At 37.1% G+C, this 15843-nt stretch overlaps 1 protein-coding gene across 50 annotated transcripts in view; it reads right to left on the bottom strand.

Moving 5' to 3' along the window:
* The window catches only part of Dscam1 (Down syndrome cell adhesion molecule 1), a 426431-nt gene that overhangs the window by 38154 nt on the left and 372434 nt on the right, over nt 1–15843 (bottom strand). For 47 of the 50 annotated variants that reach the window (XM_083125269.1, XM_083125279.1, XM_083125276.1 and 44 more), the window contains 3 exons: nt 13809–13985; nt 13326–13492; nt 2986–3165 (listed from right to left, as the gene is read on the bottom strand). In XM_083125269.1, the coding sequence (XP_082981395.1) occupies nt 2986–3165; nt 13326–13492; nt 13809–13985 (524 nt within the window). Of the gene's footprint in view, nt 1–2985; nt 3166–3214; nt 3377–13325; nt 13493–13808; nt 13986–15843 lie in introns of all 50 variants that reach the window. The other 3 variants (XM_083125286.1, XM_083125285.1, XM_083125284.1) reach the window with 1 other exon arrangement.

Here is a 15843-nt window from a genome sequence, read left to right as displayed (position 1 = left end):
TATTTCAATAGGTGTATACCTGAAGAATGTTTGTCCTACAGTTGGAATTAAAGATGCTACTCCAGAGGAAATGTGGACAGGACATAAAGTTAATTTAAGTCATCTTCATGTATTTGGTTGTATAGCATATGTTTTGACACCAGACCCTCAATGAAAGAAGATGGATAGTAAGTTCAAACCATACATTATGGTAGGTTACTGTGAGTTTACAAAAGGTTATGGGCCCAGCCCATGTGTTCAAAAACTATGCTGCAATGTACTTTGGAGTTGTTTTATCACAGTGGAAAATTTTACCGTAAATTTTTGTGATGTACTGATCACATGATATGATAATGCATGTAGTGCTTGTGAAGTTTTGAATCGAAATTTGTGCTTGTACTGAAATTATGGTTACAAGAAAATTGAAACAAATTTGATACTACATACACTGTAAGAAAAATGACGACTCCAAACCTGATTAATACTGTGAGATAGTCTGTGAAGTGGCTTATTATTTTTTTTTTTTTGTTCAATCTTATTATGTCTATGTGGCTTCTAAGAAGAGAAATAAAACTTCTTATGTTCAGTTCGGCATATTAATCATTATGCATATGCAGTATCAGGTTTGACTAATGGCTTCAAATTTTGAACATTTAACATGAAATTCATAAAGGGACACTCACACATAACACCAACACCCTGACCAGGACTCAAACCTGGGAACTTCAGTGATGAGATCAAAAGTGAAGAAACATATATCAGGTTACTTAATAACAATAATTTGTGTCATAATTGCAATTGAGAGTAATAAATTGTGGCTAAATATGAAATTTATCAAATAATCAGTGCATAATTTACAATTTGTTGCATTTTAAATTTACTACTGGATAGCAGTGGAACCCTGATTTTAGGTTTGCAAGAATTGTGCATGCAGTCTACACGGTTCCAATAAGACAACATATTAAAAGAGTTTGTTTCGTGCTTCACAATACACTCCAGTCCTTGTGTGGTTCATTGCTGTGTTGTTTGTATGATGTCACAATCTTGTCAGGAAGTTCTGGAGGGAAAGAAAAAGTGTAATTTGGCTCAGACACATAACCAGTGCAAGGGGGGAGGGGGCTGAAACCTTCTAGAAATCCTACACATGTTTTGTTGGTTTAAAAACCTGCCACTTTTTCGTCTTTAGATGGTGGCTTCTGATACGGGATGAGCCCCTTCCTCAAATAAAATTCTGGTTGACTTGGCAATCTAGTAAAAGGTTGCTTTTTGTTCCTCACTGATTTTGTTTTTAAACTAGAATTCTTTAAGTATGGAGAAAATAGTACTCACTTTATCCGCGAAACTGAATTTTCTTCTATGTTCTATTAATTTCAGTGGCCACTGAAACGGGGATGGTGGCAGTGGCCACTGAAATTAATAGAATGTAGAAGAAAAGAACAGTTTCGTGGATAAAGTGAGTACTAGTTTCTCCATATTAATATACTACCGCATCTCTCTTTTCTTAATTATGAATATAATTCTTTATATTGAAAGAATCAGGAATAAGATGATTGCTAGTTGCTCTTGATGTCTTTATAATGCCCAAGGTTGTATTGTAAATATCGAGTTGCACAATCATGCCACATGCCCCTCCATAGTGTGGTCCATAGTAGTTAAGGGTTAACAAGACACCATTTGGAGGACTTCCCAGTAAGAAAGTATTTTGGCAGATATTTCATGACACTTCCATTGCTAGAAAATCTTGTAGAAGAAACATTAGAGAAAGGATTAGAACAGTAATGGCAAAGACACAAAATTACACCATTAATATTCATATGTCAGCATGTATGCCTCAGAAAAGGGTTAAGTTTTTCTCCGAGTTTCATTTTCCTTAATTTACTTGGCTCTCTGAAAAACATAAAATCAAGGTTTCATTGTGTATTTCTTTGCAGGTACACAAAGAAAGATAAGTGAAGTCAATCTAATGTTTGCAATTTTATATATTTATAAACAGCATGATTACTTTTTATAACAGTTGACATTTTACAAACTTCTTCTTTGCATTATCAGATGCAACCGAGTTGGAAGGAAGTTCTATTGTATATTACAGATAATGTTGAATTAGCTCCAAGATGGTCACAACACTTAATCTCACTGTTGTCAGTTCCTCTGTCTATATGTCAAATTTTGTTTTTTAAATAATTTTTGGTTTTATAATTCTAATGACTCCTTTTATATTTCTCTCTAATGTATTATTGACTTTCAATCAATCTACTTACACAATTTCTTTTTTAAAAAGTAGGGCACGGAGTTTGTGTGTGTTCTGCTAAACCTAAACATTTTCTCTCCTTTCATTATACTGGGTGATCTGTTTGAAATGTCAGAAAAATAAACTGTTATCTAGAAGAGGTTAATGTAGATATCTGTGAGCAGTTTGTTGTAATATGTATAAGCAGAAAGGATGTAAGTTTTGAATGAGTGGAGGTTTAGAGTCTTCAGCTGAGTGGCGGCAGTAGCATGCATGTAATACTCAAAGATTTTGCATACCATACAACATATTATTGTGTGCGCTGTTGTGACGTGACCACCACCTTTGTTACAATGCACATTAGCTCCATCATGTGGCTGAAGTCTGTAAACCTCCACTCATTCGAAACTTACATCCTTTCTGCTTATATTACAACAAGCTGCTCGGAGATATGTACATTAACCTCTTATATATAATGGTTTACTTTTCTAACATCTCAAACGAATCACCCGATATATGTAAAATGTTCGAAGAGCTTTATTTTACAGAACTTTTAGTTTGACCCAAATATTAATGTTTTCATTTATTATTTATCTTACAGGAACTTATTTTACATAATATGAGGTTTTAAATATTTAAAATACAAAACAAATATTTATACATCATAATGTTTGTCTCTTGCTTTGTTGAAATTAAATGAATGACATATTCAATTATCTAAGACTGTAAGGATTACCACATCTTGTAGATTAACGCTAATTTCCAATTTAATTTGTTACCTCGAAGTCGTGTCTGTTCTGGTCCTCTTGCTCTTCGTGAAATGGCAACACAAATTACAATTACACCAACTATGATGACAATTACTGTTGCACCAACAGGAACAACAATGTTGAGATCCAACCAGTTTGGAATCCAAGCAAAAGTCTTTGAAACTTCTTCCAGAGCTGGTGCAAGGGTGCCTATAATTTTAAGAAAAGAGAGAAATGCAATACTTAGAACTGATCTTACCTTTCTGATTTGAGTTCTTTCCCCGTAGTACACAAATAACAATGATTGCAATGAAAATGACCAAGATAGCTGCTGCAACAGGGACCACAAGATTCAAATTCATTAGAAACGCCTTTAAAGGAGAATCTTGATCAGGTAGTTCACGTGCTGGTGCAATAGTACCTGCAATTAAATGGATTGTCAAGGGCTTATACAAGACAGGGGCCAACATGGGCTCAAAATTTTGATTTCAATACTATGCAGAAACTTTTAAACATCAGGTACTAATGCACAATCAGCATTAATTACATTAAATATCAATTACAGTGGATGGTTTAGTGAATAAGTTCCTTAGGTATAGAGTGAAACAAATAGTAGAATTCAAGTAATGATTGACAGATCAAGTTTCAAAGATCAAGGAGTGAACCTCATTGATATCAATAACCATCATTTTTTTAATAGTTTTATTCTTAATTCAACATAAGAAATTAATTCTGAAGTAAAAATTACTTATCCTCAAATGTTTTCTTGTACCTTCAGTGAATACAGTCAACTGAAGCAAGGATAAAAATAGTATGTACATGCTACTAATTCTATAGTGCTTAGTATATGGTTAATGATAATTGTATTGTTATTATATTATTATAATATAAATTAGGGATGAATTGATATGAAATTTTCACCGATACCAATAAAGTACCGATATATTTGGTCTAGGAATTAATTCATGCACCTGGACAAGAGATGGCGTAATGAGCGTATTGTCCCACAGTTCCATGTATCCACACATGCGTTGAAAACTCCTGTCAGCGCGCATCGTTCGTAGTATAGGGCAGTTGATTGATGCGTCAACAACAGCATTTTGTAGTCAACTGAACATGGCACAGTTCGTGCTAGATAAAGTGTTTTTGCGGGGTGTTCTGCTTCATTACTTTAACATGCAGAAAAGTGCTACCGAAAGTCATGGTTTTTTGGTGGAAGTGTATGGTGACCATGCGCTAGCTGAGCAAACATGTCAGAAGTGGTTTGCACGGTTTAGAAGTGGTGATTTCGGCCTGGAAGACCAAGAGCGACCTGGACAGCCCAAAAAATTTGAAGACGAAGAATTGAGAGCATTGCTCGATCAGGATTCATGTCAAATGCAGGAAAAACTTGCAGAAGCATTAGGCGTTGATCAAACAACAGTTTCCAAATGCCTCAAAGCCATGGGAATGATTCAAAAGATGTCACATTGGGTTCCACATGAATTGAAAGACAGAGACGTTGAAAGACGAGAAACCATTTGCGAATTGCTGCTTCAAAGACAGAAAAGAAAGGGGTTTTTGCATCGCATTGTTACTGGCGATGAGAAGTGGATCCATTACGAGAACCCAAAATGAAAAAAGGCCTGGGTGAAGCCAGGTGAACCAGGTCCATCACAACCGAAACGAGATATTCACTGTGCAAAGGTTATGCTGTGCATAAGGTGGGATATGAAAGGTGTGGTGTACTATGAGCTGCTGCAACCGGGTGAAACTATTAATGGAGAACGTTATCGACGACAATTAATGCGTTTGAAGGAAGCTCTGGCCAGGAAACGACCAGAATGGGAGAACAGACATGATAAACTTATTTTTCAACATGATAACGCTCGCCCACATGTCGCAAAACTGGTCAAAACCAATTTAGAAAATGTCGGATGGGAAGTTTTACCCCACCTGCCGTATTCACCAGACGTTGCTCCTTCGGACTACTACTTGTTCGATTGCATGAATAATGATTTGATTGGACAGCGGTTCACTTCTTCAGAAGATATCGAAAAATGGGTCTCTGACTGGATCGCTTCAAAGGATGAGGACTTCTTTCGCCACGGAATCCGTAACTTGCCTGACAGATGGGCGAAAGTGGTGGCTCGCGATGGACAATATTTTTCTTAAGGTATTTATGTATTTTGTGTTTGAACTACAGCTTCAATGTGTGCGTAACAACCGCACAAATTAATTCCTAGACCAAATAAACATTACCAATACCGATAACCAATATTCTACCGATCCAATATGTAATTCCAAATGGCCCTTGAAGAAACTAAATGGTTCATTAACCTCCATAATAGGCATATGTTACAAGATGGCTGCCATTCAAAAGTAGCAGCATATTTAAGACAGTTACTTTTGTAAAAAGCAGGGCATAGAGATTATTTGTTTATAAAATCATAAGAAAATGATAAAATGTTGCACTAAACTAAGATATTTATAGATATATCAGATCAGTAAAATTAGCAGCAGTTTTACTGATAAACTGATAACCAATATAGCTATATCGGCTGAAACAGCTTGTATTATATTGTTAGATGTTAATCAGTTACATAATATGGTGAATGTTAATGAAAGTTGTAAAACTGAATAGGCAAATATCCTACATGCTAATGCAAATGGCAAGCTGTATTTCAACATGCATTTATTGTCACCTTCTTTCAATTAGACTGATTATCATTTAGCAATTTCTTCCTTGATAACCTACTTCAAATTTAGTATTACTTAAATTTCATTTGATATACTAATACTTTTAATCAATTTAAAAAAAAGAAACAAAAAATCTTTTATTGTGACATTTCAACTTTACTTATGTCAATGGTATGTTTCCCATACAGGTTAAAAATTAAATTTTTTGCTCGTTTTATTTGTAATGAATTAACAGCATTAGTGATAATAATGGATAAAGTCCACCATCAATAAAAATACTTGTGTACTTAGCAGGATACCCAGAATTAAAAAAAAAAGTGAAACTTTCAGGCACTGAAAAATAATAAAAATGGCAGGCAAAAAGGCAACGAAAAATTGAATAAAAGGCAGTGTATGTCGAGAAAAAAGCAGTCAAGTTTCAGAAAGAGGAAGTGAAAATTGAAGAAGAGGCATTACAAATTGAAGACAAGGACTTAAATTCTTCTTAAATCTTTAAAAATGTATTTACAAATAATAATTTGAATAACAAGGGTTATTGAAAAACAAAATCAAATAGAAGAAGAGAAATATAATTTTAAAAAATGCCTTGTTGGAATGACAAAAGAGGCAAAAAAAAGGCAAAGATGTTTGAAAAAGGCAAAAAAGGCAACATAATGCCTTGTTGGAATGACAAAATAGGCAAAAATATTTGAAAAAGGCAGCATAAGGTCAAATAGGCCAAAAAAAGGCAACATAAAGTATTGTTCAGAATGTTAAGAACCTTCGGATTGGTGTACTTTTGTGTTCAATTTTTGTCTACTAGCGTCAGAAACGAATAGGCATTTTGCCTAAAATCCAGGCTCTAGTAATGACATTTGCACTAGTATTTTCTGATACAAATACTACTGATATTAACTGATACTGGATCAGCCCAAATAGTTCTATTTCTATTGACTGAGATCGATCTAACTTGTGTTTTCTTTATCAATGAAATAGAATCATATACACCACATATTTTCATACTAGAGATTTCTTCTATTTTCTCAGAAATACGGTTGTGAAAGTCGGGTTCCTTGATAACTTGGTGAGAAGTAGAGATGGGACAGATTAATAGGTATCCTATTGGTATAAGTATACAGACATATCAGCAGTGCTCAAAGTAGGGAACGTGGAGAATGCTAATTTTCATAAAGCATGTCCCAGCTAGGATAATTTGCATCACACACTGAATTGTCTCCATGTTGATCCATACAAGTATCACCCACCTTTCCCCAAATCAACCAAGCTAGGAATTCCATTTCGAGCACTGCACTCCCTTTCTCTCTCTCTTTATCAGGGGGAGGGTGTGAGGGGAAAGAGCGAGAGATAAAGAGAGAGAGAGAGAGAGAGAGAGAGAGCTCTCTTTCTCTCTTTGTTTCTGGAGGGAGGGAGGTAGGGAAGAGAGAGAGCTCTCCCTCCTCTCTCCACCCTCATGGAAGGGAGGAGAAGAAGAAAGGAATGGAGAAAGTGCTTCCCATCCCTCCCTCTTCTGGGGAGAGAGAGAGAGAGACCTCTCTCTTCCCATCAGTTTATCAGTAAAATCACTGATAATGTTCTGACCCAATACATCTATAAATGGTTTATAATTTAATGCAAAATTCTGCAGTTTTGTTCTTATTGTTATGCATCTAAACAAAAAATCACAAAGATAGTATCTAAATGCACAGTTTTATTTTTCAAAGGAAGATGGCGGATAGTACTGGGAGCGTGTTTCTTCGCTCTGCAAATTGTGGTTTTATTTTCTTGGTGTTGTGCTTCATTTGTGTTTTTCAATACCACGTACGTGTGAATCAGAACTCTAATGTAACTATGGTCAATAGTGGCTCATTATTGGAGACGTGGAAAATAGGATATAGGAACTTTCTTTTTCCGGCCGCTGGAACTTCTTCTGGCCTGACCGCAGCCATGATGGGACTACGGACGTCCGAGGACCAACGACCGCGAGGTAAGCGATCCACTCTCGGTTACTTTCACCTCTTGTGCCTCGTGCTCTTGTGCGGTGACATCCATGTCAACCCGGGACCCTCCCAAGGAAATGATACTGTTTTTTCCGTGTATTACCAGAACGTGCAAAGTTTAAAAAACAAACTTTCTGACTGTGACATTCACTTAAGCGAGCTACTGCAATATGACTGCTTAGTTTTCACCGAAACTTGGCTAAACGACACGGTGATGGATAGTGAATTACCATTTTTAAAGCATTTCAATGTATTTAGAAATGACCGTGCAAGTCGTCGTGGTGGAGGAGTGATGATCTGCGTTAATGTTAAATGGAATTGTAAAATACGAAGAGACCTAATCAAAGACTGTGAAATTATTTGGATAGAACTCAATTTTCAAAAAAACAAAAAACTTCTAATTGGATCGTATTATCGCCCACATAAGAACTCTCCTATTTCCATCCTAGAAGCCTGCAGGGATTCGGTATTAGCAGCAATGACAAGTGGTGATATTATGCTATTTGGTGATTTCAACCTGTCCATCAATTGGGAAAGCCCAAATACGGGAACTATAAACTGCCAAAATGATCAGTGGTTTATTGATACGTTCATTCACGGAATAGGGTTAAACCAGTTCAACTTGCATAAAACACGTGGTGACAGTAACCTTGACTATGTACTGGCAACCCTGCCTAATATGCAGGTAACTACAGGAAAAAATCTTCTAACCTCCGACCATGACTCACTCGACGTCACAATGCACCTGCCTACCACGAAGAAAGACAAGGAATCCGTCAAGCAGAACCAACGCCCCCACCACCTATGGTGAAAAGCTCCATGGAATGCCATCCAGCGGGTGCTCAATGTCTACCCTTGGTTTTTGCTGATGGAAGAGGAAGTGAACGAAGCCGTTGAGAACTTTGTCGAAATTCTGCATGCCACGATAAAGGACTTCGTGCCCACTGCGAGACCGAGATCTACCAAATACCCCGTCTGGTTCGACAGAGAAGTTCTCTTTGTGTTAAAAAATAAAAAACAGGCTTGGTACCTATGGAAGCAGCACCCTAATGTTCACACTCACGGTACCTATTGTGACATCAGACGTCATTCAAAATACCTACTCAGAAAAAAATATAGTGAACATATAAATAACATAACAACCGAATGTACTACAAACCCTAAGAGATTCTTCACTTTACTAAATTCAAGAAAACAAAGCCCAGTTATACCTAAAGAAATTGTTCATAATACTGATATTGCTAGTGGAGAAGAAAGAGCCGAACTTTTTAATGTTTTTTTTTCATCAGAACTTCTCACCTCCCTCACTTTCCGACCCTCTCCCCCACTTAAATGCTGTCTGTCCTCACACACTATCTTCAATCAAAACATCCCCCGAGGAAGTAAAATACCTTCTCGCTTCATTGCCCCTCCACCGGTCCCTAGGTCCAGATGAAATCCCCACAATATTCCTACGTAAAACTGCCAACTCCTTGGCTCTTCCTCTGTCTGCCTTACTCAACAAATGTTTCTCTAAGGGTGTGTTTCCTAAAAACTTCAAACGGGCCAACATTGTGCCCATTCACAAAACTGGAGATAAAAAATGTGTAAAATCCTATAGACCAATCTCGCTTCTATCGCCACTATCAATTATTTGTGAAAAAATCATCAAAAACAGGTTACTTCAGTTTACGTCACCATATATCAACACAGCACAACATGGTTTTCTTCCAGGCAGCTCTTGCCTAACAAATCTTTCCATCTTACTTTCGCATGCTGCCAGAGCTATTGATAATAACTCCCAACTTGACACTATATATTTGGACATTTCGAAAGCCTTTGACAAAATTAATCATAAATTTCTCCTTCATAAATTATCATCCAGATTTAACATCCATGGCAAATTTCTCTCTTTACTCCAGGACTACCTCCATGAGCGTGAACAACGTGTTGTTCTTTCAGGTACCTCTTCTAACTTTCTTCCCGTTTTGTCTGGAGTTCCCCAGGGGAGTGTCTTAGGGCCGCTCCTATTCCTTCTGTACATGGATGACCTCCCTGAAAAACTGTCCTCCCTTCCTATCAATATACTTTTGTTTGCGGATGATTGTAAACTCTTTAAGGAGATCTCATCGCATCATGACATGATGATTCTTCAAAATGCTCTCACAGAACTTGTTAAGTGGTGTCGTCAGTGGAATTTAGAACTAAACCCTCAGAAATGCTCTTTCCTTACTTATTCCCTAAAAAAGAACAAAGTGGTGTCTACTTATACTATTGAAAACAAACCAATCCAAAACGTTTCCACCCAAAAGGACCTAGGTATTATCATGGATGAAAAACTCACTTTTAATTATCATATTATTGCTACCACTAAAAAAGCCATGCGCCTTCTCGGTCTTCTATACAGATTTAGCGAAATTCAAAACCCATCATCTCTTGCTTTATTCTTTAAATCTTTCATCTCGCCCATCCTTGAATACTGTTCCCCAATTTGGGCAATGGCCTCAAAAACCAATCTCACCAGAATAGATTCTGTTCTCGGTTTCTTTCTTGCAATTGTTCGCCATAGAATACCTTCCTTTCGACATGTATCCAAATCAGACACCATGGCTGCTCTGAATATTCACACTCCATCCTTTCGTCGTGATCTAGCTGACATGAAATTTTTATACAAAATAATAAATGGCAAAATCAGAACAGATCTCCTAATCAGTGAATTCTCACTTAGGGTACCCCAAAAGCTAACGCGCAACCTGCAACTCTTCCACAACCCAACCACTAGGCTATCCCTTCTACAACGCTCCTTGTTTTACAGGCTCCCAGAAATCTACAACAAACTTCCCCTGAATGTAGATATATTCCTTCCAGAACGTAACTTTTGTATATTACTGACGAAGAACATGTAAATCTATCCCATCTTGTTATTGTTTTTTATCTTTTGTTATTATTTGTTTCTACTTTATGTTGTTTCAGTGTAAAATGGCCAAATAAGACTGTATCTGAAACTCTGAGTAAATAAATAAATAAATAAATATTACAGTCAACTGATTACAGATACTCCCTCTGTCCCATAATTATTGTCCGGTACACCTTTGGTTGTTGTCTCATAATAATTGCCCGATATTCAAACTGTGACATTGGTGTATACAGAAGAAGAACATAAAACAAGGGAATGAGTCATACAACTCTACTACTCAAGGATCAGTACAAATTGTGCTTTCCATCTGCCTCTTCGTCTGTCATTCCTGTACTACCATTTTGGCATACCGGACTATAATTATGGGACAGAGGGAGTATTAAATAAGGAGGTTAATGAAGCATTCCTCTTCTTGAAGGAACATTGCAATTTTGTATCAGTTATCAGTATCAGTAATGTTATTTGTTACGTACAGCATGTTGTAGAATTAGACACTGCATATGTGTATTTGTATTAACCTTTAGTGGATGAAGTCTTGTGCATGTTTCTAGCTGCAGTGGCAAGGGACTTTCCAAGTGCGCTCTTTTCAAATTTGCCGTAAAGCACAAAAAACATAGCTCAATAAGTAATTGTTCTAGAGATGTGAAATTAGTTTTGTTTCCTTCCTTGAAGACAGGAGCTTTTAGTGGGGGTGAAATTTATACATTGTGCTTCCCAATAATGAGTATTAAAAGAATAATAATAATAATAATTTGAAATAATTTTTGTTGGTTTTTTATTCGCGTATCAGAAAAAAGCAGTGGCTGAGAAGTTTGAGCTCGTTTTATAAAATCTATCCCATATATGCTATGCTTAGATACCCAGTGGCTGCGGTGGCTCAGTCGGTAATGCATCTGACTACCATGCTAAAGGTCCCAGGTTCGACCCCTGTCCGGTTCAAATCTGGGAACTAATGTTGGAAGCGGCCCCGGTGCCCAGCCAGCATCGAATGACATGGTACCTGGGAGAAACCTTGGGGGGTAAAGGCAGTCAGGGGTGTGATGCTGATCACATCACCCCCACTCACGACCGGATCAAGAAAGTGTGGGGCGTTACCCCCACACCCCCTATACGCTTTTATGGCATGGTGCTAAGCACAGGGGAGCACTTTACCTTTTTTTTTTGATACCCAGTGACCCCGAAGGGTTAGTCACGTTGGATACATGCCAGCAGAAATCATACAATGGCCTATATTATTGACCGAATTGAAAGGCCAACAATAAGAAGAATACTAGATTGTATTTAAATGAACAGACAGTTTTTAATATATCCAGTATGCATCTTGATGCCATTGGATTACCACAAGAATCCAAAACAGTGGTTCACAGTGCATGCTAAACTATGTCAACAAGGAACCTGGAAAGAACCAGCAGCCAAATGCTCTCGTCCTAACAAACCGTCAACATCACAACAAGACAACGACAGCTCATCTCCATCTTATTCAGCGCAATCCGGTAGTGATGCAACAGGTCAGTACTAATGTCTGAATTTTTCTTCACATCAAAAAGTGAAAACAAACAATATAATTTACATGACCTTAAACATTGCCATATATTGCTACGTGGAAGATGGCAGAGGGAGACGGAACTACAACAACATCCATCAACGGAAGAACCAGTCCTGATATGGATACGTACAAGGACCTCGTTAAAAAATACAACAGTGGCGTGGCAACTGGGTTATCTATGGGGGAACCTGAAAGTGATCAGATAACTGGACATAACAACAACCCTGGAACAACAAATTCAATACATGAATTTCTTCAAACAATACGGGGGAAACAGTACCCCTTTAACAGACTCGAATGATCCAATTACTGGCAACTCATATGAGGACTGGACGGGTATATCCACCAATTCACGCAACATAACCCGACAACATTCAACAACAGAGAACAGTGGAACACATATGCGAGACTTCAACAAATGAAACAATGGATCACGAGTATTTTCAGACCTCTACTTGACGGTTCAAACATCCAATAAATGAAAACAGACATTTCAATATTAGGATATCTTTCACACAACTTTTTATGTGTGTTCATGAAAAAATTATGCGGGTATCAACCATTATCATTGATGTACCAAACAAGTAGAATAGATGCTTTCAGATGTGTGCTTGCTCATACATTACAACATGATTTTTCAACAATCAAATTTGAATATGTACGTAATTTCAACAATTTACTATAATATATATATATATCCAAAAAACAACTGCATTTAGCATCAGACGATCCACAAATATTGGATCTCATCCATTCAGGTACAGACTAGGAAACTATCAAATGGGAATTTACAGAAATGAAACCTATCATATACGATATAGTACAAATCATGACAGGACATGAGCAATACAGGACTTTATTCAAATGCCGCCTGTTATTGATGGTAACAATGTGTATATTGTTTTGTAATTTCAGTATGTCACACCTTCATATGTATAATAATAAACAAAAACAGACTAAATTGAAATATCATGTGGGGCTTTCAAGACATGTCATGCTGATTGCTAACCATGTGGTCTGAAAATGGGTATACCGACAGCATCCATCCCATCCATCCACTAAGAGTTAATGGAGGGGCATAATTTGGTTAGATTAAATTAACAGCTCCCAAGAATTGGCAAAATTTGTTACAAATAATGAAAAAATGTATTTCTTTACTTTGGAAACATGTTTGTGTATGTGTATAAACACATTCAAAGGTTTCACTGTATGTCATGCATTTACAGATAATAGAAAATTACAAGTTTATGACATTGTTATTATGAATACACACCTCCCGTGACTGTTAGAGTAGCAAATTCATATTCTGCAACGACAAATCCTGCATTGTTGTGAGCTGTTACTCGTAGATTATATCTTGTGGCTGGTTCAAGGTCAAGAACTACAAAATTTCCACCTGGTTTTACATTGTTGGACACCAAAGTCCATTCTGTTTGATGTCTGAAAATAAACATTACCAAATAAATTTGGTTAAAGATTAGGGTTCAATCTTATATATAAAAAAAAGTATGAAAAATTTCAGATATATGGACAAAATTGTCATATCTTTCCTGTCTCATATTAATACTATAGTCAGTATAATTTTTAACAACAATAACAATATCTAAAGCTAGGTTCTAAAAGTGAAAATGATCATAGTTTAAGAAATGATCAATGAAAGGAATGTGGTTACCATAATTTGTGATACATTTATTTCATTTACTCACAGAAAGTAAATGAAAAAGTAATATAATAAACAGATTATTTCCATCCTTACCTTTTCTTGTGTTCAACAACAAAGAAAAGCATTGGACATCCGCCATCGGACCATGCACTCAGATGCAATGTTATGCTGTTTGTTGAGACTTCAATAAACCTATGTGCCTCGGGTACTACTGGCTTAGAACCTTTTGTTCGAAGGTTAAGGATGCTAGAAGGTTCACCAGTTCCAATTCTGAAAACAAAGGTAGTGGAAAATTGAAAAAATAAAATATAGTGTTAGAATATTTATGTTTCTAAATAAAAATATTGTACCTTATTTTTGTAACATAAATTTTCAAATATGCAGTTCCTTTTTCTAAAACAAATTCCATCAGAATAATTTGGTGATGTGCATTAAGTAAGGAAAATGAATATGTCAACTTAGAAGCTTGTATATTAGTTCCAATAAATATCCCACGTCATTACATTCCAACTTCATATTCTGTCAATAAAGCATTGTCAACTATGATTTTCCAGAACGAATATTAACTTTAAAAAATAAGAATATTTCAGAATCAATAGAAGTCAAATTGACACCACTAGTACATTGAAATTGAATACTCATCCCAGTGATTTAGTTACAATTTACAATTATACATGAATTCCCTCTAAGGATAGAATCACTTATTAAAGCATGCAGCCAGTTTCAATTCAATTATGTAATCACATATGTCAGAAAAATATCTTGAATCATTAAATCAAAAGTCTATTGGAATGCACATACTTCTAACAAATCTTAACCATATAACAATATACTGCGTGAGGCACCTAAAAGTACCACCTAAAATAGCGAAGAAACCAGAAACAGTAGCGATGTGAGGTTTGCGGGAAACAATAATATCAAATGGGGTTCGTAAATCGGAGGTATGGGGTGGGTCGAAAAATATCGACAAATGGGGCATCTGGAGCAAAGTCATATTTTTTTTTAAATCGAACGATATACAATAACATGCATAATATAAAAGTGCACACACAGAGAAACACAACGCCGTTGGTCTCATGCATCTACTGCACATAGGAACGAAGATATGGCCATGTGAAAATATGTAAACAAACTAACAAGTGGCCGACTTGACCGTCAGTACCACGGCATGTACAAGTATGAGATGTCGGAAGCCATTGGACAAGATGAAGACAGAACGTGTTAAAGGAAGAAAAAATACAGTAGACATCGTCAGCACCATGTATTTGACAGTGTTACAGCATAATGAAAATGACCATGACAGTATGTCGAAGAACCACTGCGTAAGAAGCGAAAACCTGTCAAAGTGTGTGTTCAAAGTGGTGGCCGTATGCTGCGATACAGGCAACGAGGTTCCCATGCAAAGATCGTTGCACAGAATGTAGCATCTCGTAGGGAATGTCCCTACAGGCTGCAGTAATGCGGTGTTGCATATCCTCTGGAGTTGTTGGCACATCCCGGTAGACAATGTCCTTCAGCTTTCCCCACAGGAAAAAGTCTAACGGTATCAAATCTGGGGAACGAGCCGGTCATTTGACAGGCCCTCCACGTCCAATCCAATGATTTGGAAATGTATTTTCCACACATGCTGTAGCGCGTCTTGCACTGTGAGCTGGGCACCCGTCATGTTGGTACCACATTCCCCTCCTTGTCTGAAGTGGTATGTCCTCCAATAGTACAGGCAGTTCATGTTGTAAAAACTGTATGTATTGGTCAGCATTCAGTGTCCCTTGTATAAAAAAAGGGCCAATGAGATGTTTACCCACTATACCACACCACACGTTCACACTCCATGGGTGCTGGCGTTCCACTTGGCAAAGCCAAAGTGGATTTGTCACCGACCAATAGTGCATGTTCCTTAGGTTGACATTTCCATGATTGGTAAAAGTTGCCTCGTCAGTGAAGAGGATACGTGACAAATCGGGTGTGTCGTGTCGTAACATCCATGTGCAAAACCGAACACGGTCCACAAAATCATTCCCGTGAAGTTCCTGATGGAGGGAGATATGATATGGGTGAAACTTGTGTGTGCAGAATGCGCAATACACTTCGCTGATTCATCCCAGCATCCCTGGCAATTTCACGGGAG

This window comes from Lepisma saccharinum, chromosome 7 (genome assembly GCF_977018435.1).
Source record: "Lepisma saccharinum chromosome 7, izLepSacc3.1, whole genome shotgun sequence".
In the NCBI taxonomy this organism is placed as follows: Eukaryota; Metazoa; Arthropoda; class Insecta; order Zygentoma; family Lepismatidae; genus Lepisma; species Lepisma saccharinum.
Note: the sequence above shows the minus strand (reverse complement) of the source record. Positions and strands in the feature narration are given on the sequence as shown.